The 27,419-nt window shown below is 39.4% G+C and overlaps 2 protein-coding genes across 3 annotated transcripts in view; one reads left to right on the top strand and one right to left on the bottom strand.

Moving 5' to 3' along the window:
• Positions 1-8,878, top strand: part of hmcn2 (hemicentin 2) — a gene marked incomplete at its 5' end in the record, with an annotated part of 69,461 nt that extends 60,583 nt beyond the window's left edge. Inside the window, 20 exons of the mRNA XM_079468123.1 lie at positions 498-688; positions 800-1,013; positions 1,121-1,255; positions 1,383-1,573; positions 1,707-1,788; positions 2,291-2,461; positions 2,641-2,793; positions 2,985-3,122; positions 3,214-3,335; positions 3,429-3,669; positions 3,750-3,809; positions 3,928-4,047; positions 4,671-4,805; positions 4,923-5,042; positions 5,204-5,329; positions 5,424-5,552; positions 6,438-6,749; positions 7,014-7,133; positions 7,278-7,404; positions 7,495-8,878. Of these exons, the coding sequence (XP_079324249.1) occupies positions 498-688; positions 800-1,013; positions 1,121-1,255; positions 1,383-1,573; positions 1,707-1,788; positions 2,291-2,461; positions 2,641-2,793; positions 2,985-3,122; positions 3,214-3,335; positions 3,429-3,669; positions 3,750-3,809; positions 3,928-4,047; positions 4,671-4,805; positions 4,923-5,042; positions 5,204-5,329; positions 5,424-5,552; positions 6,438-6,749; positions 7,014-7,133; positions 7,278-7,404; positions 7,495-7,873 (3,266 nt within the window). The 3' untranslated portion in view covers positions 7,874-8,878. The remainder of the gene's footprint in view (positions 1-497; positions 689-799; positions 1,014-1,120; positions 1,256-1,382; positions 1,574-1,706; positions 1,789-2,290; positions 2,462-2,640; positions 2,794-2,984; positions 3,123-3,213; positions 3,336-3,428; positions 3,670-3,749; positions 3,810-3,927; positions 4,048-4,670; positions 4,806-4,922; positions 5,043-5,203; positions 5,330-5,423; positions 5,553-6,437; positions 6,750-7,013; positions 7,134-7,277; positions 7,405-7,494) is intronic.
• Positions 8,879-9,742: 864 nt separating this feature from the next.
• On the bottom strand, positions 9,743-22,219 carry LOC306900620 (beta-1,4-galactosyltransferase galt-1-like). Of its 2 annotated transcripts, XR_013787308.1 has the most exons (4): positions 22,198-22,219; positions 21,822-22,054; positions 10,751-12,445; positions 9,743-10,638 (listed from the first exon to the last, which is right to left on the bottom strand). XR_013787308.1 is itself a non-coding variant. In XM_079467757.1 (2 exons), exon 2 carries the CDS (start codon positions 12,430-12,432, stop codon positions 11,134-11,136), a length of 1,299 nt encoding a protein of 432 aa, XP_079323883.1. In that variant the 5' UTR covers positions 12,433-12,445; positions 15,133-15,216; the 3' UTR covers positions 9,743-11,133. The 2 variants fall into 2 exon arrangements, 1 of the variants encoding a protein (XP_079323883.1); XM_079467757.1 differs by lacking the exons at positions 21,822-22,054; positions 22,198-22,219 and adding an exon at positions 15,133-15,216 and having other exon boundaries at positions 9,743-12,445.
• Between the last annotated feature and the right edge of the window lie 5,200 nt (positions 22,220-27,419).

Here is a 27,419-nt window from a genome sequence, read left to right as displayed (position 1 = left end):
TAAAATAGGGCCCACAGTGTAACCCTTTCATTGCTTTAACCCTTAGAACTGTCAGAGAGTTATTGTAAATGCATTTGCCCTGTGCACCGTTTCCTTATGCCACCTGGTTGGTGGTTGCACTGCTGGCTTGGGCCCGTCATCGCTGCTTGCAGTAATTACTTCTGTCAATATTTATTCAGCCTTATTCCATTCAAGCCTATATATGATTCATAAGATATTTTGAGAATGTCTCTGTGGATTTGTGTCCATGCAATGGACGTCAATGGGCGCCATTGTTGTTCGGTTACAAACATTCTTCAAAACATCTTCTTTTGTGTTCTGCAGAAAAGAGAAAGCCATACAGGTTTGGAATGCCATTCCAGTAAGGGCCAGTAAATTATCAAATAATGCTTATTATTTTAAAGGGATAGGTCACTCAAAAAAACTATCTATTATATTTATAGTATCTTGTCTTGACATTTTAGTACATAAATATCTGTATGTGTCTCTCCTTTCAGCCCCACCCATAATTTCTGTTGGTCAGTCCGAGATGTCCGTCATCCAGGGATTTCAAGCACTGTTGCCATGTGCAGCACAGGGTCTTCCAGAGCCAAGGGTGAGCTGGGAGAAACAGGGGGTCCCTGTGCCCAACCTACCAGCCAAATTCACTCTCCTGAGGTCTGGAGAACTCATTATTGAAAGAGCAGAGGTCAGTCTGTGCTACATGTTTACAAAATATTTGATTAATTATATAAAAATGCCTTTGAACATGTACATTAAAATAATGCCCTCCTGATTTTCTATATTGGTTTATGTGCAGACTGGTGATGCAGGTGTCTTCACCTGTGTGGCTAGTAACACTGCTGGGACAGCCCGACGTGACATTCACCTATCAGTCAACATGAGACCTGCTTTTAAAGAGCTCCCTGGAGATGTGACACTGAATAAAGGTCAAAGTCTCACTCTTTCCTGCCATGCTCAGGGTACACCACCTCCTACAATTTCCTGGACAGCCAACAACCGGCCCTGTACAGGTACAGCCATGAATGGTCCCTCTGTTGTTTTCTCCAAAGTACATCTGCATGACATGACTTGACATTGTCCATTGCACCACGTACATTTTTTCATCATCTGTCTGTAGGTGTGAGTGTTGATGGATCTGGTAGAAGCTCATTGATTATGGAGAACGTCACTGTAAGTGATGGTGGGACTTACGTCTGCATTGCAGAGAACGCTGTCGGTTCCATACGGACGCTCTCATTTGTGCGTGTTAGAGGTTTGTATGGATTTCAGCTTCTGTATATCTTCATATTGTTTGATCCTCCTTTCTATTGTATCACAGTAAAAGACATATTATAACTGCCTTTGTAGTATTTTTTAAGCACACCTGTATGTCTTTGCAGAACCACCAGTGCTTAGAGGGGAAGCCCGCACCTCTCAGACTGTAGTTCAGGGAAAAGCAGCTATGCTGGACTGTGCTGTTAGCGGAGACCCCGTCCCGTCCCTACGCTGGCATAAAGACGGACAGCTCTTGCTTGGCTCTTTGAGGTTTCATCCCCTCCGCAATGGCTCTCTGGCTCTTTACAGTTCCACGGTAGGCATTTCTTTTGCAGGTCAACAATGCTGTGGAATAATATGTATAAACGCTTTTCAAAACAGCCTATTACCGCAATTTGTTCTTAATAAAAGGTTTGTGTGCAATTTTAATGTGTGTTTGTATTTTCCAGATTGGAGACTCTGGAGACTACAAATGTGTTGCAGAGAGTGAGGCGGGTGTTGCAGAAAGAACAATATCTCTGAAAGTGCAAGGTAAAATTATTATATTAGGGTCCCTGTTGTGTGTAAACAGATTTTTCGTTTTATTGGGGACCACACAATGTCATGAAACAGAAGGACTCAGATGCAGGAAATGGTCAATCAGAGAATTTATTCACAAGTGTAGACAAAAATCCAAAAACACAAAAAAGCTGAAAGGGTATTCCTGGCACACAGCAAGAGAAAAAAAATGTTGATCACTCAGGCTTGGGCGAACACGCGCCAGAGTCCACATGGATAGTGAGTAGTGAGGTAACAGCCGAACGGGAGACATGTCCAAACCGGCTCTCTCTTAAACAGCCAGTGATGCGGCGATTAAATCCTCGCTTGCGAATTCTGAGGATGGCACAAAGAGTAGACATATCAATACATTCCAGTATTTGCAAAATATCTAACAAATAAAAATGATTAATGTCAACTTTGACAGCACAGTATGTAATCATTAAAAAAGCGACAATATCCTCATTCTGGTTAAATTTTGTTTCTGGGTTTTTAGTTCCAGGGGGCTACTCAATTTGGGAAGAGTGGGGCCCATGCAGTGTCACCTGTGGACAGGGCATCCAGGAGCGAATCCGATTTTGTAACAATCCACCACCAACCAATGGTGGCCCATCATGCGAGGGTCCGAATGTGGATTCCAGGAAATGTCAAGTGTCACTGTGCCCAGGTAGATCTCCATTTATTCACTTCTCTGTATCACAAATCATCAATTTAAAATCTTGAATTTTCTATAATTAACATTCTCAATATGTACAAAAAAATACATAGTTTCATAAGTATAGGATGTTCTACATGCTTACTACATATTAAACACATTCTCCATTACTTTTGTTCTGTTATGTATAGGAGAGTCTCCACGGCGTGCACGAGGCAGTCTGATAGGCATGGTCAATGAGAAAGAGTTTGGAGTGGCATTTCTGGAAGCCAATATCACAGAGAATACAGCAGATGGTACCAGCACCCTTGAGGCCCACGTTGACAACATTCCTCCAAGTGTTGGTGAGTGAGAAGACAAATGTAAACTGTGACACACAATGTATATGGGCAATTAAATGCAAAGTTCAACCTTACCGTGAACAACGTACATTTTTCTACTAAAGTTTTCACCATACTGATAGCTCAGATGTGAATTTTTGGTGGTTTAAATACCCATGTTTGGCAATTTTGTTTGAAACTTGTATCATTTCCAGGACCTTTGTTGCGAGTTCTTGTATCTGTATTCGCCCCGATGTACTGGACGACCGTCTATCAATCACCTGAGACCCAAAACGGCTTCTCTCTCACACTAGGGCAGTTCAGACAAGAATCTCAACTAGAGTTTGAAACAGGTTAAGAGTTTTTTTTCTGAAGAACTAAACTCATGCTTTCAGGCTCTCTTTGAAATACCCACACTGTGTCTTTTTTGTCTTGAAATGACAGGAGAGATCTTGAAGCTGACCCATGTGGCCAGAGGTCTGGATGCTGAAGGGGCTCTACTGGTGGACATTGTTATCAACGGCTTCGTTCCCCCAGTGCTATTGTCTTCTAATGTCAACCTACAGGTTTAGATTACATTTTTTAAGACTCAGTTTTCATCTTGATTTAAACTACTTTGTGCAAAATGGTGATCAATGATTATTTGCCCTTTTCATTAGGAGTTTGATGAGTCATATGTGCAGACAGGCTCCGGCCAGCTTTATTCCTGGTCCTCACAGAATCACATGTTGGAAGGGACTCCTTTAACACTGCGCTGCAATCATTCTGTAGTTTTCGAGGGGCCTGAGAACCGCCAGGGACCCCTGCTTCAACTCCTGAGACTGACAGGAATATCCGGCACCTACAGCCTTTTCACACTGAGCCTGGAGTTCAAAATGACCGCCAGCTTACAAGTACCAGGTCTGTGTTTGAAGCCATGTGAAATTCACGTGTGTAGAAACTAATGTGAAAAGTCAAGCAAATGTTCTGTTTCCACACAGAAGGGGATGGGGAAACATGTCCAAAAGGTTTCATCTTGGACACAGCATCATACTGTGCTGGTAAATTTCCTTTTAAATTAGTTACCTGTAAATGCATGCAGCAAACATTCGAATATTGCATTTTTGTTTTAGAGAAAAGAATGTGTTTTCAGGATATGTTTTGACTGTCATCTCTTAGATGAAGATGAATGCGCCGTGGGTTCTCCGTGCACGCATTCGTGTAATAATATCATGGGCGGTTTCTCCTGTGCATGTCTGTCTGGATTCACCATGTCTGCAGAGTCAAACACCTGCCAAGGTCAGGCTTGTATACTGTACATTGTATACTGATCAAGCATCTAGACAATAAAACCTTTGTCCACACTAAAAAGGACTGGAGAGTGAAGGTTAATTTGTAACTTAGTGGTTGGTTTTCTCCATGTTTAAAAGATCAACATTTGTTGAGTGCAGTTTAGGATGTAGAACATTAATGGGATAGTTCACCCCAAAAATAAAAACACTTTTATTTAATTATATTTTTGTTTTATTTTTAAATGTATGTTCTTATTTTTTATTTAGTGTTTGTTGGCCCAACAACACTGACTTCCATAATATGGACAAACTTTTTTTTTCATATGCAGCTTGTAACGTGCTACAAGCTGCATATGGTCGTCGCTGCTGGCATTGGTTTAAAATTTTACTTTTCACACACCAATGGCCGCCGTGCAGTTTTCACTGCGCTATTGAAAAAGCTTCAGTCATCTGAGAAAAATGAGTTTTCCCCCATTGCATCTTGCTACGCAGTACTCGTTCTCGTATCTCAGGGAACCGAGTTTATGTTAGTAACCGAGTACTTTTACAGTATATTAGTGTCAATAAACCGTCAGGATTCGTCTCGAATAATTGTTATCAGCAGTTTTACATGGGTTTGTCATCATACAGATATTGACGAGTGCACACAAGGTTCCCATATGTGTCATCACAACCAGCAATGCGTGAACACAGCAGGAACGTATCGCTGTCAGGCCAAGTGCGGCCCAGGCTTCAAACCCAGTGTGGTGGGCACCAGTTGTGAAGGTTAATATGTGCATTATTAAAAAAAGCATTTTAGCAAAGCATTAGCCCTTAGTCTTTGACTGCATGAACCATCTATAGACTATAAAGAAAATTAAACTGGCAGATCTTTTCCCTTAGATGTGGATGAGTGTCTAGAGTCAGCGATTTCGCCATGCCAGGAGCAGTGCTTCAATACTTTGGGCTCTTATCGTTGCGCCTGCCACCTGGGACACCAGTTGGTGGGCCATCGCTGCCTCGGTCAGTGACACTGTGATTTAGTACATGTTTATTTGTGAGAATGTTTTCAGAGTCTTCATATTTCTTTTACCATTAAATAAATAATTCATAAATAAATTCAAATCCAGTTGAAACTGCTTATTATTGAAGGTTAGTTCATCACAGTACTTGTGTGTATTTAGATATAAATGAGTGTTTGAGGAATGTGTGTCCAGCGCATCAACAGTGCAGAAACACAGACGGGGGTTATCAGTGTTTTGACAGCTGTCCAGCTGGTATGACCACAGCAGAAAATGGGGTCTGTGTAGGTAAGGTGTCAAATGCTCTCTGAATCCATTAAAGTATTTTTCTTTCTTAAATTATGAATATATTTAATTAAAAACATATTTCTCTTGCATTCAGACATAGACGAATGCCAGGATGGCAGTCACATGTGTCGATACAGTCAAATGTGCCAGAACACGATTGGTGGGTACGGATGTGTTTGTCCGAGAGGGTACCGCTCACAAGGAGCGGGTCGACCTTGCCTAGGTGAGATTCAACATCAGAGATACATGTCACAAATGCATTAAAATTCTTTTGACCAATTAGTCATAAATTATATATATATATATATATATATATATAAACTTTCGGACAGATATCACTGTAATAACAGTCAAGGCATTATATTGCTTTAATATAATGCTTTATATTATGCAACCTAAAATATAGTTGCAGTCAGACTGAAAACTTGAATCTTCAAAACTGCATCTTTTCAGGAAATGAAAAAAACCTGCATTTTTTTACAGTGAATACAACGGTTTTGACTAGGTCTTTTCAATACTTTTATTGGTTAGATCTTTCCAAAACTCACAAAAAAAACATGAAGGGTGACTGTTAGAAAAATCTGTGATACAGGTTATTCTTCCATTTACATTTACATTTATTCATTTGGCAGACGCTTTGGGACTTACAAGTAGTTTTATACAGTGGCACATTACTGCAGAGCAATCAGGGGTAAGGTGCCTTGCTCAAGGGCACTTCAGTCATGACCTGCTGGCACTGAGATTAGAACCGGCAAACTTCTGATCACAAGCCCAACGCTCTAACCACTAGGCCACAGCTGACCACAGTTTACAGTTCTTCAAAGTTATGATAATATTTTTACTCATAGATGTCTGTTGACCCTTTGAATTGCATATTCTGTATACACATTAAATCCCATAAAATTAAGCTAAAGAAAAACAAGCAACAAGTCAAACCGATTTTTCCAACAGTGACCAATTATAATAATCTATTAAAAAAATGTAAATCATGAAAAAGGGAGATACATTTTGACAACGATGATATGACTTTATAACTTTATAACATAAAACATAAGAAGTTAATTAACGAAAGAAGTAAATTAATAATGATACTTTTTTGGAATTGCAGATATCGATGAATGTGCACAAGTGCCGAGTCCATGCGCTTTTCAATGCCGGAACGTTCCAGGCAGTTTTCGCTGCCTGTGTCCACCAGGCACGGTCCTCCTTGGTGATGGCCGTTCTTGTGCTGGGCTCGAGAGAAGGCATATATTTGCCAACAATACGCGGGTACAAGCCAGGCTCCGCCCTCAGCTGGTCTCTACCCTAGAGCGACCTTTGCTCACTCGCCTCTCAGTACATCCTGAACATCTCGGATCTTCACGTCATCCCAGGCATGAATGTCCAATTGGGTACACTAGCAAGGACGGTACTTGCATAGGTGTGTAATAGTTAGATTTTTTTATGCATTTGGCAAACGCTTTTATCCAAAGCAACTTACATTGCATTGTACTATACATTTCTTTCTGACTATGTGCGATCCCCTGAGATCGAACCCATGACTTTGGCGTTGCTAGCACCATGCTCTTCCCACTGAACCACAGGAAATCTGTAAAGCTGAAAATCAAATGCTTTATGGTCTTGGATGTAATACTATTACGTATTTTGGTGACACAGAATTCATTATGAACTTTTTTTTACAAAGATATCGACGAGTGTGCATTTAGAAAGCCTTGCCAACATGAGTGCAGAAATACAATTGGAAGCTACCTGTGCATCTGCCCTCCAGGATACAAACTGGCATCCAATGGCCGGACATGCAGAGGTAAATGTTCTCCACTTGTTATTCTGTTGTTAGTGAATTGGTAAGAAATCGTAAACATCCATCATTATTGTGATGCAAACTGTGTCAGTATCAAAGTCAGATAGATGTTGAATGCTTGACCATTGGAACCATTCTTTCTTGTAGACATCGATGAGTGTACTCAACAAGGTGTCCAGTGTGGAGCAAACCAGATGTGCTTTAACACACGGGGTGGTTACCAGTGTCTTGACACGCCCTGCCCGGACAGCTACCAGAGAGGGCGCAACCCAGGGTAAAATTTTTACTATCATAAACCAACCCCTGGACTTCTTCTAGGTTGTAACAAACATCCAAAATATCTGCTGTCTTTCCTGTGCCACAGCACCTGCTACAGACCGTGCACTTCCAGACAGGGTTGTGCCATCGGGAGCTCTTTTCCTCTTCTCCAGTACAAGCTCCTGACTCTTCCGCTTGGCATACCTACCCAGCACAGTGTAGCCCGTTTATCAGCATTCTCTGAATCAGGAGTTCTCCAGGACAACACATCCTTCACCATCCTGGAACAAACAGGAGATACTGGAGATAGGACGTTCGGCATCAAGGATGAAGCAGGAAGAGCGATTATCTTCACTTTAAAGCAGTTACACCGGCCCGGTTTGGTGCGACTTCGGGTACAAGCCACTACGCTGTCAGACCAGGGGCGCGTTACCTATCAGAGTATCTTTATCATTTACATCTCCATATCCAAATACCCATTCTGAGTATATATAAGACTGCGAAGATACCTACAACAAACCAGCGCTGGATCTGTGTACTTTTGTTGAATGGGCCATAAGAGAAAGGTGAATAATGAACTTGTGTCCTTTTAACTTGAGTTATAGAGAACACACATCAACATGTGTTTTGACAAACATTTCAAATTTAAAGTCCTACCAAAGAGTACACCGTGAAATGTTCTAATCTTGCAGTCCTGAGACTGTCACTGCTATTTTTTCAATGGACTATTACGATGATAATAAATAAATGCACCGCACCTTTTAATATTACTTTTATTTAAACGTATTTTATAAGCTTTAAATTCCTTCTTGCGTGAGCTCTTGTCTTCCTACTGTTGTGCAGTTATCTTGGGGGTCAAAATCATTTTTACCAAAAACACATTTAATTTCCTTCTACAGTATAAGTGCAAAAATGCAGTTAGAAGCTACTGGTGCCTATAATCGTCATACAATGAAAAAGACCTGCAAAAATATATCCTCCATACGGCAAACACAGACACAAATTTGCCTGTTGACAGCTTCAGTATTATCCGATCAATAGCACACTTTAAAAGTAATGACATGCATTTGTATTTTTATGTTGTAATGGCATATATTCTTGTGCTTTACAGAGTATTTCTAAAGTGTCAAGAGTTTGTGAATGTGAGAGAGAGAATGCTTCAGGAAAGGGTGCATACAATGTTGAAACGCAACTATGGTGCTAAAACATATTAAACCATGTCTTAAAATGTAAAAAGCTTTATGTAAGCCTTAGGTTTCATATATGTCTATAGAAAATATATGTATCAATGTGATGTGAGTGTGTGTGTATATGAACCACTGTACGTGTGTTTGTGATCTGACTGCCCGTGACTTTTTAAAACTAAACTGTAGATTAAACATTTCTTTACCCAAATATATTTTGGTCTAGCAAAGCCTTTTCTGATTTACACATTAAAGTTTCCTCATAGTTTCACTGTGCATACTGTTGTAAAGCCATTGCAATGCTAAACGCTCTTAAAGCCTGGAAATTAAAGTTGGTACACTTAAATATACAATTTAGAAATGCCAGAAGTTATAAACAAGGTAACATTATAAACACCCAAGACGACACAAGAACAGATAAGGGGCTGGCCTAAACTGAGGAAAATACAGAACAAAAGTTAAAGCCAGGAAACTAAATGGGTGGGGCTAAACAGGAAACGACGTTTTTGAACAAGGTTATGAATAACTGAACTTGTGTCCTTTTAACTTGAGTGATAGAGAACACACATCAACATGTGTTTTGACAAACATTTCAAATTTAATATAATCCGTATTATAATTAATCCGATCAATAGCACATTCTTTTAAAGTACATGTAATACTGTTGAAAAGCCATTGCAATGTAAAGCGCTCAAAGCCTGGAATATAATTTCGTACACTTAAATATAACATCATAAACACACTAGACAATACAAGAACAGACAAGGGGCTGGCCTAAACTGAGGAAAATTCAGTTCGATAGAGGAATCCAGGAAACTAAATTGGTGGGGCACAGGAAACAAGGTCACAGAAGAGGTTTTCTAAAGGTCATTCACACATTTGTTGGAGTTTGTTGGCTCAATGTCAGATCACAAAACGTACACAGACGCGACATGACAAAAGACATAAGAAACAAATTATAATTGTCAGTTTTTGTTCACACTGGATATGGCATGATGCAACAATCCCATTATAACAAGCCATGTGTCGCGACGCATCCTGTATAGACACAGTGTAAATTATTTAAACACCACGTTTTTATTTTTGTAAATTATTTGTATTGTTCATATTCCCAAACTCTCAGTGCTATTTCTCTATTAGAAAGGTAAAAGTATATGTCTCAAACAAAAAAGGAATTAAACATATTTATTAGAGAATGACTAAAGCGTGCAGTAATATTCAAATGCATAAAAAGTCTTCTTCAAAGCCATTAAAATATGACATAATATAAAAAGGTTCTTCAGATTATGAAAAGGTAAGAAAGAGATGGTTCTTTAAAGAATCTTTGCTGAATGGTTCTTTGTGGAACATTTCAATGGCAACAATATAAACAAACCTTATGAGAATCAAACTTCACTTCCGATACACACTTAAAAATAAAAGTGCTTAAAAGGTTCTTCACAGCGATGCCACATGGCGCTTCCTGATGGATAAGCTCAGGAACAAAGTTCCAGAACGGGGAAGAGGGCTGTTGTTTGTGAACTGAGTTTTCCCTCAGGCCATATGCCCGATCTCATTTGCACCAGCAACATCCTCTGGATGTTAAAAGTTCTGTATGGAACCATTTCTACAAAAAGGTTCTTCAATGGCATTGTGAAGCACCTTTATTTTTAAGCTGCGAAGAATCAATAACAATTTAGCATGAAGCTGATTAGTGTCCAATCTTCATGAAGCTCAACAAACATAAATATTGAAGGAAGTAATACTCAATAGACATTTTATGCCCTCAAATTCAAAGCCGTGTGCTCAGAGGAAAATTTAACGATTCGAACAAACTGCAAACTTAAAGGAATTTCTTGCGTGCAATGTGCTTTTAGCAGAGTTTTTGCAGTACCCAATCACATCTTTGAGTTTTGTGATGATTGATTATATAACATATAAGTAAACACTTAAAGTCCCCAAACTCATTTTTAAGGATTAAAATGGCACATGGAAAGTTATTTCTGTGAAAGGCATTTCTTCATGCCTTAGAATGACTGCAACTCTACACGCTTGCTTCATTCAGTATACCCAGATTCAAGAATATGCTAATTAATCTCCGCCTCCATTCAATCACATGAGTCCAGAACATTGATTACAGGAACATAGACGCCTCATTTGACGTGTGAGCAGCTCATGCTCGTGTTGAAGGAAGAGAGCTGAAACGGCAGCGTTCGTCGTTTTGCCATCCTTACATATATATGGCTCAAATCTGTTAACATGATTGGTTACAGGGTTATGATGCAGTAATCAGAGGAAGTTTCTAGCTGCATTTCTAAACCGTCTTTGGTAAACTGCAGTTTTATGGAGAAAATAGTCATGCTCATGGTTTATCTTAAAGCATATCACAATCCCCACACAGACATATAAAAAAACATAAATTTGATTTTGAACACGGGACTTTAAGAGGTCCTCTAGTCTATGAAACTGTCAAACTAACACCCTATCATGAGAATCAGAATAAAAAAATATATATTTTCATAATAAAATGTAACAAAATATAAAAAAAATCGATATTGTTTTTACATTTTAATTCCATGATGTCAGCTGTTAGGTCTTAGCAAACCAGAACGCTCCAATGCCTTGTCAACATTTGGTACCAAGTCTTGCTCAAATTCCCAAACTTTTTTGTCCACAGCCAGCTGTTCTTTGGTCAGATGCCCCTGTAGTGGGACTCGAACATGTACAATCCTACACACATCAAATGGAACATGGTATGTCTCTCCAAAGTTTTTCAAGGAGGAATGTACCGATATTTGCTCCACCATCCTTGGGTTAACAATCAACTTTGTGGGATTGAAAACATCATTTCGGTCAGGTTCTCTATAAATGTGCTCCATGATATTTATCCCAGAAATATTACGCCATTCTAGTCGCTTGAAGCGACCACTGTCCTCAAACTGTGTTTTGGGGAATATGTGGTTCTCGATGAGGAAAACACCCACATTGGGATGCTCAGCTTGGAGGTTCTTCATAAGAGATGGTAAATTGGCATATTGGTAAGGCATGATAATCTCATCGATGTCATTCAGGAGAACGTACTTGGATTGATACATGTGCCTGTAAATACACTCATTGAGTGTTGTCAACTGTCCATAATAATGAATGTCACCCTTGCTTTTCTTAAAGTTCCAACCTGGGGAAGGGCTAACAAACTTGTCAATTTGCCATGGAACAATCTCCACTATGCCCTCCCATTCATAATGCTTTAAGAGCTTATCCAGGCCTGGTCCACAACTAGTGTTATAGATGACCACTCGCTGAACGCCCAGAAGCTTGTACATTTCTATAGTTTGTGCAAATTGCAGCACATTGTTGTAGTCACCAAAAAGGTTGGAGATGCAAACTGTGAAGTTAAACTTGAAAGTCTCACTCATTACACGATTTTGTATTGGCAGATACTCGTGGGGTTCATTGTCCAGGGATGATTTAGTTGAGATGAAGACATCTGTTGCATCTTCCAAGTGTTCACCTTTACAAATCACATCTGAGACATGAAATGGGAAGCCAAAATGGTCACTATGTATCCAGACGTCAGTCTCTACTGCTTTGCAATGTTCTATGGTGCAGTAAATACAGTAAAGTGGTTGAAGATGGTGTCTGTCGATTATACTGATGACTCGAATGGTCCCATCCAATCTGTGGTCAATAAATGCAGATACCATGAAGTGCTGGGAGTCTTTGATGGGTGTTATTGAATGTATAACCTCCGGGATTTTCAGTTTATTATATAATGGCATGCTTGTGTAATCAGAAGGCCAGTTTAGGTATGCCCACACCAGAATGAGTAAAATATTGATAATACATATTCCTAAAAATGTCTTCCATTTGTTGTGTTCCATTTGCCTTTTTTACCTGTGGAGAAATGAAGGGAATACATGTAAGATAGTATTTCTAAGTTTAGTGGAACTTCTTAACAGGCTCCATTGTTTAATACATTTTCATGAAGACTCTGACATTTTACCCAGAATTATTTTACTATTATTCCATGTCAGATGTGTCTGTTCAAATGTGCTATATGTCATTGTCTCTGAAGCACCATAGTGCAGAAACAACTCTGTTTTGTTTCTCCAAAACCATGCTCTCGGATTAAAAACTGTACCCATGAGTTTCCAACCGGTGCTCTTGGTTTTGTAAACTGCCCCCTCAGTTTTTGAAATCTGTACCCACAAATGAATAATCGGTGCCCACGCATTCGCACTACGTTTGCACAGTTTTGCAAACTGTTCTCGCAGAATTGAAGCCTCTGTCATAAGAACAGAACAAGCTCCTGCAGGAAGATTAACAAATATTGTATACGGTTTTATTTTAGAGTCTTAATGTGATACTTTACACAAGCGTGCGTGGTGTGGATAAATGTGAAGGTAAATCAGAAGCAAAACTTGAGCATGTTTTAGAATCTGCAAGTATGTTTTATTTAAACTGAGGGAACGAATGTTTACACCTACATGTTAATTTTATACTCTGATAAGGTATTTATGCTGTAAACTTACTCTTTGTGTTTATTTTAAACTAGTAGGACAATCTGACAGGGTATTTTGCATTGTAAAATCATTCAAGAAAGACTAATTTGTCCCAACTAATTGCTTGTCAATGGGACCAGTTGTAAAGTCTTAACTTAGCAGCTATGCTTATGCAACTGACCAGTCTGTAAAAACCAGGCTAGAGCTGAAAGAAAAACTTTCTTAATAAGTTGTTAGCACAAATTAACATGTCGTAAGCATGTATTAACATGCTACTAACATGATGTTAATGCTATTAACATTTGCTGGTTTGATGACGCAATTAACATGTTGCTTACATGATGCTAACGCGATTAGCATGTTTACGAACATGATGTTGACACGATTAAAATGTTGCTAGAATAAAGCTTACATGATTTGGTTGTTGCTAACATGATGCAAACATGATAGGTATGTTGGTAGCATGTTTGATTAATACGTTTTCTAGCAAGATTAGTTTGTTTGCTAGCATTATTAACATGTTGCCAACATTATTAGCATGTTTGCCAATATGGTGCTAACAAAATTAACAATTTTGATAAGATAATACTAACATGATAAACATGTTACTAGCATGATGTTAACACGATTAACGTGTTTGCTAACATTTCTATGGAGTCGGTTGTTAGTTTGCTGTTAATGGTTGCTATAGGCGTGGCTTAATTTGCCTATTTCACAAAATGGCAACAGAGACTGGAAGTAGAGGAAACCCTTTTACTGCCACACTGCTGCCACAGCCATTCATTCAGCATGTTATCTAACAGGCATTCATTTTATTTACCAAAGGCAACATTAGCATATGTTGTCCGATCTGCAACTGTTCCATGGAGTCAACGGAGCTAGAGCATTGACATCTGTTTGTACACATCACTCTGTGAAATAGGTCTATTGGTTTCCTGAGTAAAATGAGACCCACCACCTTGTCTCTACGACACTAAAATATATGCTAAAATATAAGATATCCATCTTTGCCTTTTATAATGGGAGTCTGTGGGATTGGTTGCTGGGTTGCTGTTAAAGGTTAATGTAGAAACCTACATGTTTCTATGAAAACCTCACTCCAAGTTATGACATGTCAAAGTTTGTCGCAATATTAAGTGTATGGAAATTTGTAATGGAAATGGTGTTGATATTCCGGTTTTTGTAAACCAGAACCCAAAGCAGTTAGAAAAGATATAGTAACTTAAGTCAGACTACACTGAAGGTTTGTGGAAAGTTTGTTTGAAGTAGCTTGAAAGCTCTAGGAGGAGTTCCAGACAGAAATTTGGGGATCATAAGAAGAATCTGAACAAGAACAGAATTTTTTTTGTCAAGCCAACATAACTAATTGATCCTCTTTTGTTTTTTTTATTTTTAAAAAGTCATTCTCCTGGCCTTGTTGTATTTTAAGAGCCAAGTTTTCTTAAATTCATCACCAAGCAGAGCTTTTGTTAACACTCCAATAACACAACATGCATAAAAACATTTTGGCTACATCTATTATAATATATTAGTTTGCAAAAATGTGTTCAGTTTTTTATTGTGCATTCCAATTAATATCAATGAGCTAGTTGCACAAGGCCGCCGTATTAGATTTCTGATCAGCAAGTGTGGGTAGGCTTAAGGCTTCTGGTCGTGTAACACTGTGTGAGAAAAGTAGGATTTTTGGAATGCAAATATGAGCATTTTTTTAGATAAAATTATGAAAGTGATATACTAAAAAGAATAACCTCTTTACATTGCAGAGTAGGTCTACCTTATTAAGCCAAAACAACTTGATATAACAGCAAAAGAGTATTTCATTCTCACCATGTGGTTGTAACCAAAAAGAAAAAGCATTTGTTTCCTGTTTCAATGTGAAACGGCTACACAAACTCTCCACACCGTGAGCTATCCCTGCCTGACTGCGTGATGAATGGAATACAAATGCCACCTGATCACGACTGTATTAATGGAATGTTATACATTTACAGCGACAGGGCCTGACACTTAAGCTCCTAATCCTAAAAAACAACAACAAAAACCAAACTGAAAATCATACAATTCAATGACAGAACTCACCCTTGGTCAGTGTCAGCTTCACTAGCTCAGCCAAATTATGTAATTTCCTCAGAGTCAAACCAAAGGTGTAAAAGTTTAAAAAAGTAATCACTCAGCAACGCAAATGTCTTTACATTGATATAAATAAAAATGATCCCTATTCTTGTATTTTAATTTCCGAAACCACAATGTATCTACAAGAAACTGCAGTGCTCGCAGTGGTTTTATGTATTGGGAAATTGTTGTTTGAGGATGTTTCTTTAAGAGAGCTGAAAGGGGGAGGGAAGTATTGTGCTGCCCTTTCACTCGAGCTTTTTGTAAACCAGAACCCAGATCAGTTAGAAAAGATATAGAAACTTAAGTCAGACTACACTGAAGGTTTGTGGAAAGTTTGTTGAACGTTGTTTGGGTCTGTAGATATTTTGTATATTGAAAGTTTACATATGCTTGCGAATATTCATTCATTTAGCTATTATCAAACAAACTAATGTTAAAGTTGTAGAAGGCAGCCACTCTTTTATCATTTTAGGTTTACCTCAGAAATGTATCTGCACATACAGGAATAAAAGACGACGACATTAAACCCACACAACACATCTTCACATAGTGTCACAAAATGGCTTGGACAGAACCCAGATGCAGGCAGACGAAGGCTTTACGTAAAACTTTTATGAAATAAAACACCCACAATGGGGAAAACAAGCACAAAGAAAACACTAGCAAAACAACACTAGAAACAAACATTCCCCACGAGGGGGACCAAAGAAAACAAGAATCTTTAGAAAAGATAAATAATAAATTCACAAACTGTAAACAGGAACAAGAGGTAATCTAATAGCGTGAGCGCAAGACATCTAGTGCTACAACTAACATAAACATTAGACAATGCACCAACACTGAACAGAGGGAAACTGAGACTATATAAAGGGAGACACTAACGAGGAGTGATTACATGTGGAGAGTGGTGACAGGTGATTGGAATAAAACCATAACGAGAGTGATTAAACAGACCAGGTGATAGGAATAAAGCCCTAACTAAGGTGAAACACAAAGCAGCCGATGGGAATGAAACCCTAACAAGATGATTACGGGAGACAGGAGGGCAGGGCTGAGAAACACAACAGGAAGACACATGCCGCCAAGTAACAAAATAAAGCTACGTGTTTCCACACATAACACAACAGAAACCTGAAAGACGTGGCAATGTCATGACTCTGCCCAGGGAGCTAGAAAGCTCAAGACAGGAAGGAGTCCTAGTTGACCTAATATTTTCTTTTCATATTTCTATTAGGGATGGGCAATTTATCAATCAAATCATATTCGAGTTCATTAAAAAATTATATTAGTTCTTTAAATTAAGTTAATAAAGACGTCATGTTTTGACGCAGGGCTGGACTTGGACCAAAAAAGGGCCCTGGAATTTTTACTCAGACCAGCCCACCACAATCGGTCGGACACAACCAACCAGTACACCATCCTTGCGGTCCCTGTAGATATGCATATCTACTGTTCCATTTGTCAAGCCAACATAACTAATTGATCCTCTTTTGTCATTCTCCTGGCCTTGTTGTATTTTAAGAGCCAAGTTTTCTTAAATTCATCACCAAGCAGAGCTTTTGTTAACACTCCAATAACACAACATGCCTAAAAACATTTTGGCTACATCTATTATAATATATTAGTTTGCAAAAATGTGTTCAGTTTTTTATTGTGCATTCCAATTAATATCAATGAGCTAGTTGCACAAGCCCGCCGTATTAGATGTTCAATTCCTAAAAAAACCTACAAAGCTGAGAACTAAGTGCCATGGACCAGTGTACTCACTCTCTCTTGACTGACTCCCTGGTGATAGACCTATACCTGCTTGCGGTGTAATTCGTGCGAATGACACGTTAGTAGGGGGAATCCAAAAGTGGGACGAGACAGCAGGGTATTTCAGAGCTCGCGCCGCGCTGACATGTCATCTGCGCGATTCAATTTCCTAGCGCCAACTAATGGGCAGAGCGGCGCCAACCAATCCACTGCACTGACCAATTAAAACATATACAAGTTCATTTGGCGCCACTCATTTACATTTTACCCATAAACCTCTGCTATTATTAACGTAAATAGTTTAGGTAAAATGGCTAGGCGCAAAACGTACTACAATTATAAAATAAATTACCTTAACATGTAAACTGACCGATATAATTACTAGGAGGTTGGCGTGCTCCTCAAGAATACGATATTGGAAGTCTGCTTTGTACAGGTCTTTTCCGTAACCTCTTATAGTCTATACATATGTGCAGTTCTTCAAAGTATCGATGCAAAACACTACAGTTTACTTGTACACTATTAAAGATAATAATAAAAAAAGATTATGCATTTCATCCTGATTTCCTTTGTCTTCTGTAGGGAAAAACTGATAGACTTCAGCAGAGAACCAATGTAAATGTTTTTAAGGAATGAGGGGTTTCTTTATTGTACATTTGAGTGTACGGTTTGCACTGTTTAAATTGGTCGGTGCAGCGCTGGTGGTGGCGCTAGGAAACACGTCCATGTGCGCTGACGAGTCGGCTGCGCGGCTCGTTCCATTGAATCGCGCAGATGACATGTCAGCGCGGCGCGAGCTCTGTAATACCCCGCTATCTCGTCCCAATTTTGGATTGTTTGGCTTCCCATAGTTCGTGTGATTCGCTTGAGTTTAATAATCTGAACTTTGCCCGAAAATTTGCGCCGCGTTTACCAACCAGGAGCTTGCTCTAGTAGGGATTATGACATAGCGAGCGCAGGCAGACATCCGAAACAACAATGAAGGACTGCGCTTCTGAAGGATTTTATGGACCCAGACACGGCGCCGAACGAGTCTACGTCGTTCTTCAGCCTTCCATAGCACATAATGCGCAGCTACCCTCTCAACTAAATCCATGTCTGCCATTTCGCAATTAGACAGGCGCCGCCTGACAGAAGCCCCTTCCATGACACAAATTTCACGCGCGAATGAAGCAAGTAAACACAAAATGTTCAAGGGTCCAACTAGACGCTAATAGCGCGATTTACTGCGTTTGGTATGAACACTCTATAAGACGCTGACTGCATCTGACACAAGAAACCGAGGGGGAGGGGGGGGGTGGTGGAGCCTGTTAAGAGATGATTGGGCCAGCCCCCCAGTGTCAGTATGAAAAATGAACCAATGGGCTGCTGTCCCTGCATTATGGGCCGGTCGTTGGCCGATTAAAAAAAAATCATATTATATTGGCCCCCAAGTGCGTCGGCCCACCGGGCATTTGCCCGGTATGCAAGATTACCAGTCCAGCCCTGTTGACGTTTATTTGGACTCTTTTTCAAATAAAGCGTATGCATTTAGTTTAGGTATGCCCACACCAGAATGAGTAAAATATTGATAATACATATTCCTAAAAATGTCTTCCATTTGTTGTGTTCCATTTGCCTTTTTTACCTGTGGAGAAATGAAGGGAATACATGTAAGATAGTATTTCTAAGTTTAGTGGAACTTCTTAACAGGCCCCATTGTTTAATACATTTTCATGAAGACTCTGACATTTTACCCAGAATTATTTTACTATTATTCCATGTCAGATGTGTCTGTTCAAATGTGCTATATGTCATTGTCTCTGAAGCACCATAGTGCAGAAACAACTCTGTTTTGTTTCTCCAAAACCATGCTCTCGGATTAAAAACTGTACCCATGAGTTTCCAACCGGTGCTCTTGGTTTTGTAAACTGCCCCCTCAGTTTTTGAAATCTGTACCCACAAATGAATAATCGGTGCCCACGCATTCGCACTACGTTTGCACAGTTTTGCAAACTGTTCTCGCAGAATTGAAGCCTCTGTCATAAGAACAGAACAAGCTCCTGCAGGAAGATTAACAAATATTGTATACGGTTTTATTTTAGAGTCTTTACACAAGCGTGCGTGGTGTGGATAAATGTGAAGGTAAATCAGAAGCAAAACTTGAGCATGTTTTAGAATCTGCAAGTATGTTTTATTTAAACTGAGGGAACGAATGTTTACACCTACATGTTAATTTTATACTCTGATAAGGTATATTTGCCCGGTATGCAAGATTACCAGTCCAGCCCTGTTGACGTTTATTTGGACTCTTTTTCAAATAAAGCGTATGCATCCTGTATATATATTTTGGAAAAGATTATCAAAGTTGTAACAAGTTTTCTGTTGCATAGTTTTCTGTTGCATAGTTAAAATATTTGAAAAGAGGCAAAGAAGTGTTTCATAATAAAGGGAAGGCAATACATTTTTATTATAAAAACTTTACTTTTGCTGTCTTTTACATGTGTAGGATATAGTGCCAAAAATATGCAATTTGCACTTGGTGTAAATAGCAGACATCGCACCACTGCCTTATTTTAATCTGTTGAGTCTTTAAAATGTTAAACCCTCTCAGTTAAACGTGGACAAACAATTGACAAACCATGAACAAACTCTGTCGGTGTTAAGTAGCAGGTAGGCTTATTTGTACTTTTACAGAACTGGTTACTCGGGTATCATTTTGGCACAAATCGTTTAAGCAAGGCAAATCAAACCTGGACAAGTAAATGGCCAATTAGCGCTATAAAAAAAACTGCGTTCAGCCTCAACAAATAGTTGTTTTTTTTAAACAAGAGGTGTCTTGTGGAAGAGTTTTCAGAGCCTTCTACAATAGGTATAAAAACTTGTTTAATACATAATATCTTCAATTGTTGCGTATACTGAGCTGCAGTGAACACATTCTGTAAACAACTTTACTTGGAGTCATTGTGCCAGCTGTCTCTTTAATACCGCGTGGGTTATATACATGTTGCTGCTGATTGGGCTGACATTTTTGGCCCACCCATCAAACAAGAGTTACATGATACAAAACTATGCGCTTCTTTTTCTGTCAAATCGCGTTAAAGGGGTGGTACAACAGTGTGTCATGCTTTCTGACTTCTTTACAGTGTTAAACGTGCTGTCTTCTCATGCTTAACATGGTCAACTTGTCAAAAAACTAGTTGGACGTATCAGTACATAGTATTTCTGTGCTCGGTACACTCCCCCAGTGTTCGTACAGGTTTCAGAAAGTTGTTTTCGAAAACATGAAAAATCATTACGTAACAACTTTTCTTAGTCCCTTATTGGACAATTCTCCCGGAAAACCACACGGCACACCCACGCATCAACCATGGGGAGCAGGAGGAGCATGCGCACAAGTCACTTTCAGTTGTGTTTTTTGTTCGCTGCATTTGTGTGATGAATGTTATACAAACGGTGGATATAATGCTGGATTTGGAGATCATTTGAAACCGATGGATGGAGCGGGGTCCCATGGCTAAAAGACTCTGGACATGAACCGTGCGGTAAGTTATACTGTTTTCTTGGCAAAATATTGTATTAAATAAATGTTTTTAATGAAATATGCAATGATCAATACAAGTATACCAACAGCAAACGCATAAAGTACAGTTTTTTTTTATAAATGTGGCTCTGTTACAGCTACCCTTAGTGGTCATTATATATTTTCCATTTCTCCAAGCCTATTCTGCCCACACGTGATCAGTGATTATACAGTGACCTTATCGATTACCAAAGGAATCACAGAAACGGTAAGTGAAAAACCCCACAGGAATTGAATAACAGAAAAACTCTAGACACGAAAATCAACAGTAAATGACAATAAATACAAAACAAAGGTCTAAACAAAGGTATATGTTCGGCTTTACATTGATTTATTTTATATTAGTTTACGCATTAAACGGACCGATGTCCATCACCCTCTCAAATGTAACCCAAATGAAAAAATACTATTATAATTTACCATAGTAAACTGTTACTACTTGTCTTAACTTATCTTTATTTAAATCTGTTTATATACAGTTGTTTCACTTAAAAACACTTTTATACATGAATTGTCATATTTTTGTGTTTTATTTTCACTTGTCAAATGTCAGTGCTATGACAATTTTTTCACTAGTGGGCCCATATTTAATAATCCCTGGTGGTCTAGTGGCTAGGACTCTCAGTGACATTCATTTTTGTAAAATACTTGTATGTGTTTTTCAAACAGGCTAGTGTCAGTTTAAAATGACCCAGGCTCCTTCATTAATAATACATTATTCCTAATACATTATATGTATGATCATGAATAATGTAATAATATTGGGCTTGTTTTGGGCTTTTGGGGGATCTGCAGTTGCTTATTTGTGTTGCAACACTTCTCAAACCCGTTGCACAGTTTCCAGGAAGAATGTGCGTCTGGTTTGGGAGATAAGATCACGCAACTGCGCATTTGGATTGTTTTGATCAAATAGTATGAGCTAACAATGAAAGAGTGTTTTTTCATATATTGAATTAAAGGTTTAGAGGTCCATCACTCTTGGCCACTAGTACTGCAAGATGTTTTAATATTTTATATCAGAACATATGAATTATAAGGTTTGCACTAAACAAAATCTTCGATATCTTTGAAGCGTTAAGGGGGATTTAATATTCAATGTTTAATTCACTTTGTCGCTGAACTAATCTTCATCATCACGAACCAGAAACTATGAAAACAACGGAAAACGCTTACTTTCACTTTTGTTCCGAGATCGTTGGCTCGTTCTTTGATAACGCGCGAATAAAGAAATATACACATTCCGGTTATAGTTGGAACAATATTGTGCTTCTAAATGTTTAAAATGGGACACTTAATATGAGATAAAAAACACAATAAAACAACATGCATGGCCTACCTTTAATATTTATGCACGATGATCTCGACTTCTTCAGGAGAACAGATCACAGCCCTCGTTCCTCGCGTTCATTTATTGAACTATGAATACCATGTATTCGTTAGCAGTCATTTGTGAAAAGCGGATCGCTCATTTATGATGATTCACAGCTGGTCCGCTATAAGCAATCTTAGCGTCGACCCTATCGTTCAAGATACACTATGAAAGCTGTCTTATGTGCGTCCTCTCATGTCCTGTGATTTACTATCGAAGACCACTTTAGCAAAAATGTCTTCCTAGCTTGCCAAAATACGTGTGAATTGCTGGCTGCAGAATTGCGTCTGTCAGACTTGCACTCGACGCCTTTGCTTCGACACACGCACCCGGTTTTTGTCACCGCGGTCAAGCCAGCCGCCGTTAAGATTCATTATGCGCGCATACCTCGTAAACTACGGTAATTTCTAGAAACACCGCTTTTAAAGCTTTATTTAAATGCGGATCGTCTGTGTGTCTCCTCAATATTATATATTGTGTTTTACGTTTAGAATATGTCGTTTTTGTAGTAATTTATGTATTTTTTCGGAATGTTTACATTATAATTTCTGTAGGCTAAAGTAGGCCTCCGTCTAAAACTAGCCTATTATTATAGACCTTTGTCCTGCATATAAAACAGTTTATCCAATTCAATTATTTGTCTAATATCTATACTCCTGCGACAATTAACCATGATTTTAATTTGTTCAAAACAAGTTTAGTGGTTTTAATACACGATTTCTAATAAGTTTCAAAAACGGATGGTCGGTTCCTGTAGGGGGCATCCCACACTATATGCACACCATATATGGACTCATTTTACTGTACCATTTGGGAGAAATGGCGATTTTTACAATTTAAATGCCTATAGAAACATGATTTATAATAAGTTTCACAGACAGATGTTCTCTTCCTGTATGCCCCCTACAGGAACCGACCATCTGTTTGTGAAACTTATTAGAAATCGTGTTTCTATAGGCATTTAAAGTGGAAAAATGACCATTTCTCCCAAATGCTACAGTAAACCATTGCCATTAGTTATAAGTCATTATAGTAGGAAAGCATGTTTTTTCAAAACGCTATAATACGCTTTCAAAAGCCATTCCACGGTTAAACTTGTACAAACTTATGTTACTGTATTAAAATCATGTATTTACATTTTGTAGCTAATCATTTAGACACTAACAACACATCTACTAAAGGATACACATTAAAAAAAGAATTTCACAGGAGTAGGCTACAGGTAAAACAATTTTAACCCGTTTTATTTGACGGAAATATCAGTAACAGTAACTGTTAAACAAAAGTTGCAGACGGAGACATTGCTTTCACAACATGCATAATGCAAACATTCTGACAAAAATGTTCTTCAATTACGGAAATTCTAAACGTAAAACAAAATATATAATATTGAGGAGACACACAGACGATCAGCATTTAAATAAAGCTTTAAAAGCGGTGTTTCTAGAAATTACCGTAGGTTACTAAGTATGCGCGCATAATGAATCAAACGGCGGCTGGCTTGACCGTGTATTTTCGAACTGCGGCTGGCTTGACCGCGGTAACTGACCGCGCACTGCTTGCGGGCGACGGCATTTTCAATAGACGCGTACAAGCACGACATCTTGCGGTGCTGCCGTTAGTTTAAATATAAAGGTTTTGTCTCTTTATGACGGTATATTATTTCAGTTAAAAAGCAGTGAGTGGTGTTTGGAGAAGTCAAGTTTGCTGCTTGGTTCTGTTCAGTTGCCCAAGTAGGCTACTCTGCGTGGAGGACCAAGATGTTTTAGAGGCCATGCATGGACACTTTGAAAATTCACCCTTTTGTAGAGGACAAAATTGCAGCTCTGGAACCCTCCAAACATGTGTTCATGACACATAAGATATGCAGGTATTCCTTGAACACGTTGTTGACGTCATGATTTTGAAAGGGTTCTGTCAAGTTGAAACTAAAGAAACTGCATAATGTGCCATTGTTTCTTTTTGCATCGCTTCTTTTGCTTTTGTATTTTTGTAAGACTATGTATTAAAGATTACCCTGTTATAAAAAAGACGCAAAAAAGAAAGTTGACGCATTGAAATTAAAACTTATATAATTTGCATAAGCTTAAAGGTTTTTTATTTAAATTTAAAGGAAATGTTCTGTTTAGGATCTATGTTGTCTCTCCAAAACGTGTTTTTTGTCACATCCATAGCTATGTTTTTGAATGGAAAGCTCGGGCATAGACTGATGTCTGGACTCTATCATAGGTGTTTATTAAATAATAAACGGATGATTCAATATATTGATAATATAGACGTTCTCTGAGAATTCAATAAAATGTCACATCCATAACATTGGAATGACCCACCTCGTAATTGACTTTGCTGTTGTAAATATAACAACAGTCATACCTTATTTAAATGCTAAATATCACAATACACTATGTATTTCTTGTGATAGTTGTAGAGTGATTTTTTCTCTTTAAAGGATTTTGTCTCCTGGCAACCCGAAACAAACGTTTGGAAAGTAATTCCGGTTTAATAGTGTCGATTGCAAATTATGTCGCAGGCAGCGAAAAGTGCAGGTGTTAACTGCAAGTGACATCACTAAGGTGTCTGAGAGTGCAAGTGCAGATCTGCAGCCAGATGCTATTGAAATATGTGACTGTTACATAACGTTAGAGTAATCTTGTGACCAAATTTACGTCTAGGCGTCCGGAAAAGTGAAATTCCTGGGGCATGTTCAAGCTCAAACCAGTGTACAATGTTTTTCTATGGAATGACACGTTTCCTGGAAAGGTTTGCAACGGTGTGCAACAGGGTTTGAGACACGTTTTCTCTTGTTTGGTGGGTATTTCAAAAAAGTCATCCCAATCAGCAGCCACATATATATAACCCACGCGGTATTAAATAGACAGCTCGCACAATGGCCCATGTTTAGTCGTTTAAATATGTCTTTTGCAGCTTGTTATACGCAACGATTGAAGATATTAGAAGACATAGATTTTGCAGTATTCAACACGTATTTATACCGATTTCATCAGGTTTAGAAATTCCACCACCGTTTTCGTGTAAAAAAGTTTTGCAACGTTTTCGCTCGGCTGAAGGAAGGGCTGGATTCGTCGCCTCGATGTAACCTTGTGATGTTATCTGCCGGTCGTGGTCTCGTGACGTAATCAGGGCTGGATTAGGACAAAAAAAGGGCCTTGGCATTTTTAACAGACCGGCCCACCACAATCGGTCGGACACAACCAACCAGTACACCATCCTTGCTGTCCCTGTAGATATGCATATCTACTGTTCCATTCCCCAAAAAACCTACAATGCTGAGAACTAAGTGCCATGGACCAGTTTACCAGTGTAAGTGGACCAGTGTACTCACTCACTCACTCACTCTCTCTTGACTGACTCCCTGGTTATAGACCTACACCTACTTGTGGTGTGATTCGCGCAAATGACGCGAATCACGCGAATTGAGCGTTAGTAAGGGAAGCCAAAAAATCCAAAAGTGGGACGAGACAGCTACCGTTTACTTGTACACTATGTGGCGAGAGGGCCAATGGCCAATCAGCGTCGCCATGGAAACACTGCACTCAAGCCACAGCAGCTGCCGATCATCTACACCTGCGTCTCGTTAAGAAGGCGGCATATAAGCAGAGACTGAGGAAGAGAAGGGTGAGCTTGTTCTCCTGATGCGAGAGTATCTCAAGTCTCGCACATCTCTGGCTTCTTACCAATGACACCACGGCGCGTCAGGTAGCCGAAAAGGTAGTCGTCGACCATTTGCTACATTCGCTGCCTCATCGATTCCGGAATCCTGTCGGCATGAGAAATCCTGTGACACTCCGCGAAGTGGTAGAGTCCGTAGAGCTGGCAGATGCAGCATTTGCCCGGATGCAGAGCCCCATAGAAGTGGGTGTAGTAGCCAACCTTCCCGTACCGGTCCTACTGGGCAGAGACTGGCCTGGATTTGACCGGCTGTTGGCCACGACGATACAGCCCCAGAAGGACCGTCAGCCCCGGCCATCAAGACCCCAGCCAGTCCTATTGGCCACCAAGAGATCGGGAGAGGGTGAGTGCCGGTTACTTACTAATCCTATGTCTGACTTGTTCCAGAGAGTCACCGAGGGAGGGAACAGCAGGAAGACGAACAACTTCGCAACTGCTGGAGCCAAGCTCCAGTTGTGGATGGTCGAGTCCAAATAATCATGTGACCAAACTTACCTTGTGATGACCGGAAAATGTCTCGGTTACGACTGTAACCTCCGTTCCCTGATGGAGGGAACGAGACGTTGTATAGAGAGACTGACTGGGGGTTTGATCTTGAGAACCCATCATCTCCGAGATAATGAATAAAACTCCAATGGGCTTGGCAAATGGCACGCGCACGCCAGTCTCCGCCCTGTTCATACGGTTATAAAAAAAGATGGCGGTGGTCAGTGCCAATGCTAGCCATTTTGGTGCCCTAAGCATAATTCCATTATGATGCCCCCCCACCCTGATTTTTTTTTTTGCAAGTTTAACTTTTTATTACCAAACATACAACTCAATACCAATAACACAATAGCAGCATCACAGTATAAAACTTAATAACACTAAATGAATAGAGAAAGTAAAATCTTCACAGCTTTGCTGACTTTGTAAACATATGTAGAATAGCCAACACACACTACACATTTGAAAGTGCAAAACTTTCTTCAGTAAACAGAATAGCAAAACAAAAACACTATCAATGTTTAACAGTAAAATCTCAATTCAGATTGCTAGCTGCACCGAAATTAAAGTTATAGCAACATAGTTTGTTAACATACGTCAGCAAATTGAGGCGCAATACGATTAGAGGCAGCACATGCACATTTCCCATCTTTACGTTGATCAAACATGGACTTACCTGCAAGTAATGCTCGGGAACATCTCGCAGTTTCTTCTTCTTTCTTTTCTTTTCTTTTCTCTGATCCTGACTCATGCTGTCTTTTCGGGGCCATTTCCAAATAAAATGCCTAGGCTACCGGCTGTCAAACTACATCAGGCGCACGCGCCATCATTCAGCGCTGCCGCACGGACTGTACATGAGCAGTGGTGTGGGGGGGTGATATGGGATTGTTCTGCCATTTTTTTTACATATATATGGCTAAAATGTGCCTGCCTAATAATTTTTCTATAGCCTTGATGAGGAGGCACCAAACATAGCCTAATGAAAACTTTGTTTTAAAATCTAATATTATTTCATTTGGCTATTTTGTTGCCCCATCAACACTTGGTGCCCTACGCACAGCGCGTGATGCGCGTGGTGGGAGCACCTCTAGCCATCTCTAACCCAGGAGATCATTGAGGCATCAACATGCATTACCTCTAGTTTCCTTGCCAGTAATGTTGGTTATATGGTGTTAAAAGCAATGGAGAAGTCAAAGAATATGACTTTCACAGTACTGCCAGTCCTGTAAAGATGTGGGTACATTCTCAGCAGCATGTATATATATGGTGGCATCCCCCACACTGACCTGGGGGCAGTAAGCAAACTGTAGGGAGTCCAGTGATGAGCTGACCACTGGTCTCAGGTGTCTTAAGACTATTCTTACCATAGTCAACATAATGTGTGATGTC

Source organism: Barbatula barbatula, assembly GCF_947034865.1.
Source record: "Barbatula barbatula genome assembly, chromosome: 11".
Classification (NCBI taxonomy): Eukaryota; Metazoa; Chordata; class Actinopteri; order Cypriniformes; family Nemacheilidae; genus Barbatula; species Barbatula barbatula.
The sequence above is the reverse complement of the archived record's forward strand: the minus strand, read 5'-3'. Positions and strand labels throughout refer to the sequence as shown.

What these genes read in the sequence shown, in the direction of transcription:
- LOC306900620 (XM_079467757.1), bottom strand. Translation starts at nt 12,432, where the DNA reads ATGGAACACAACAAATGGAAGACATTTTTAGGAATATGTATTATCAAT.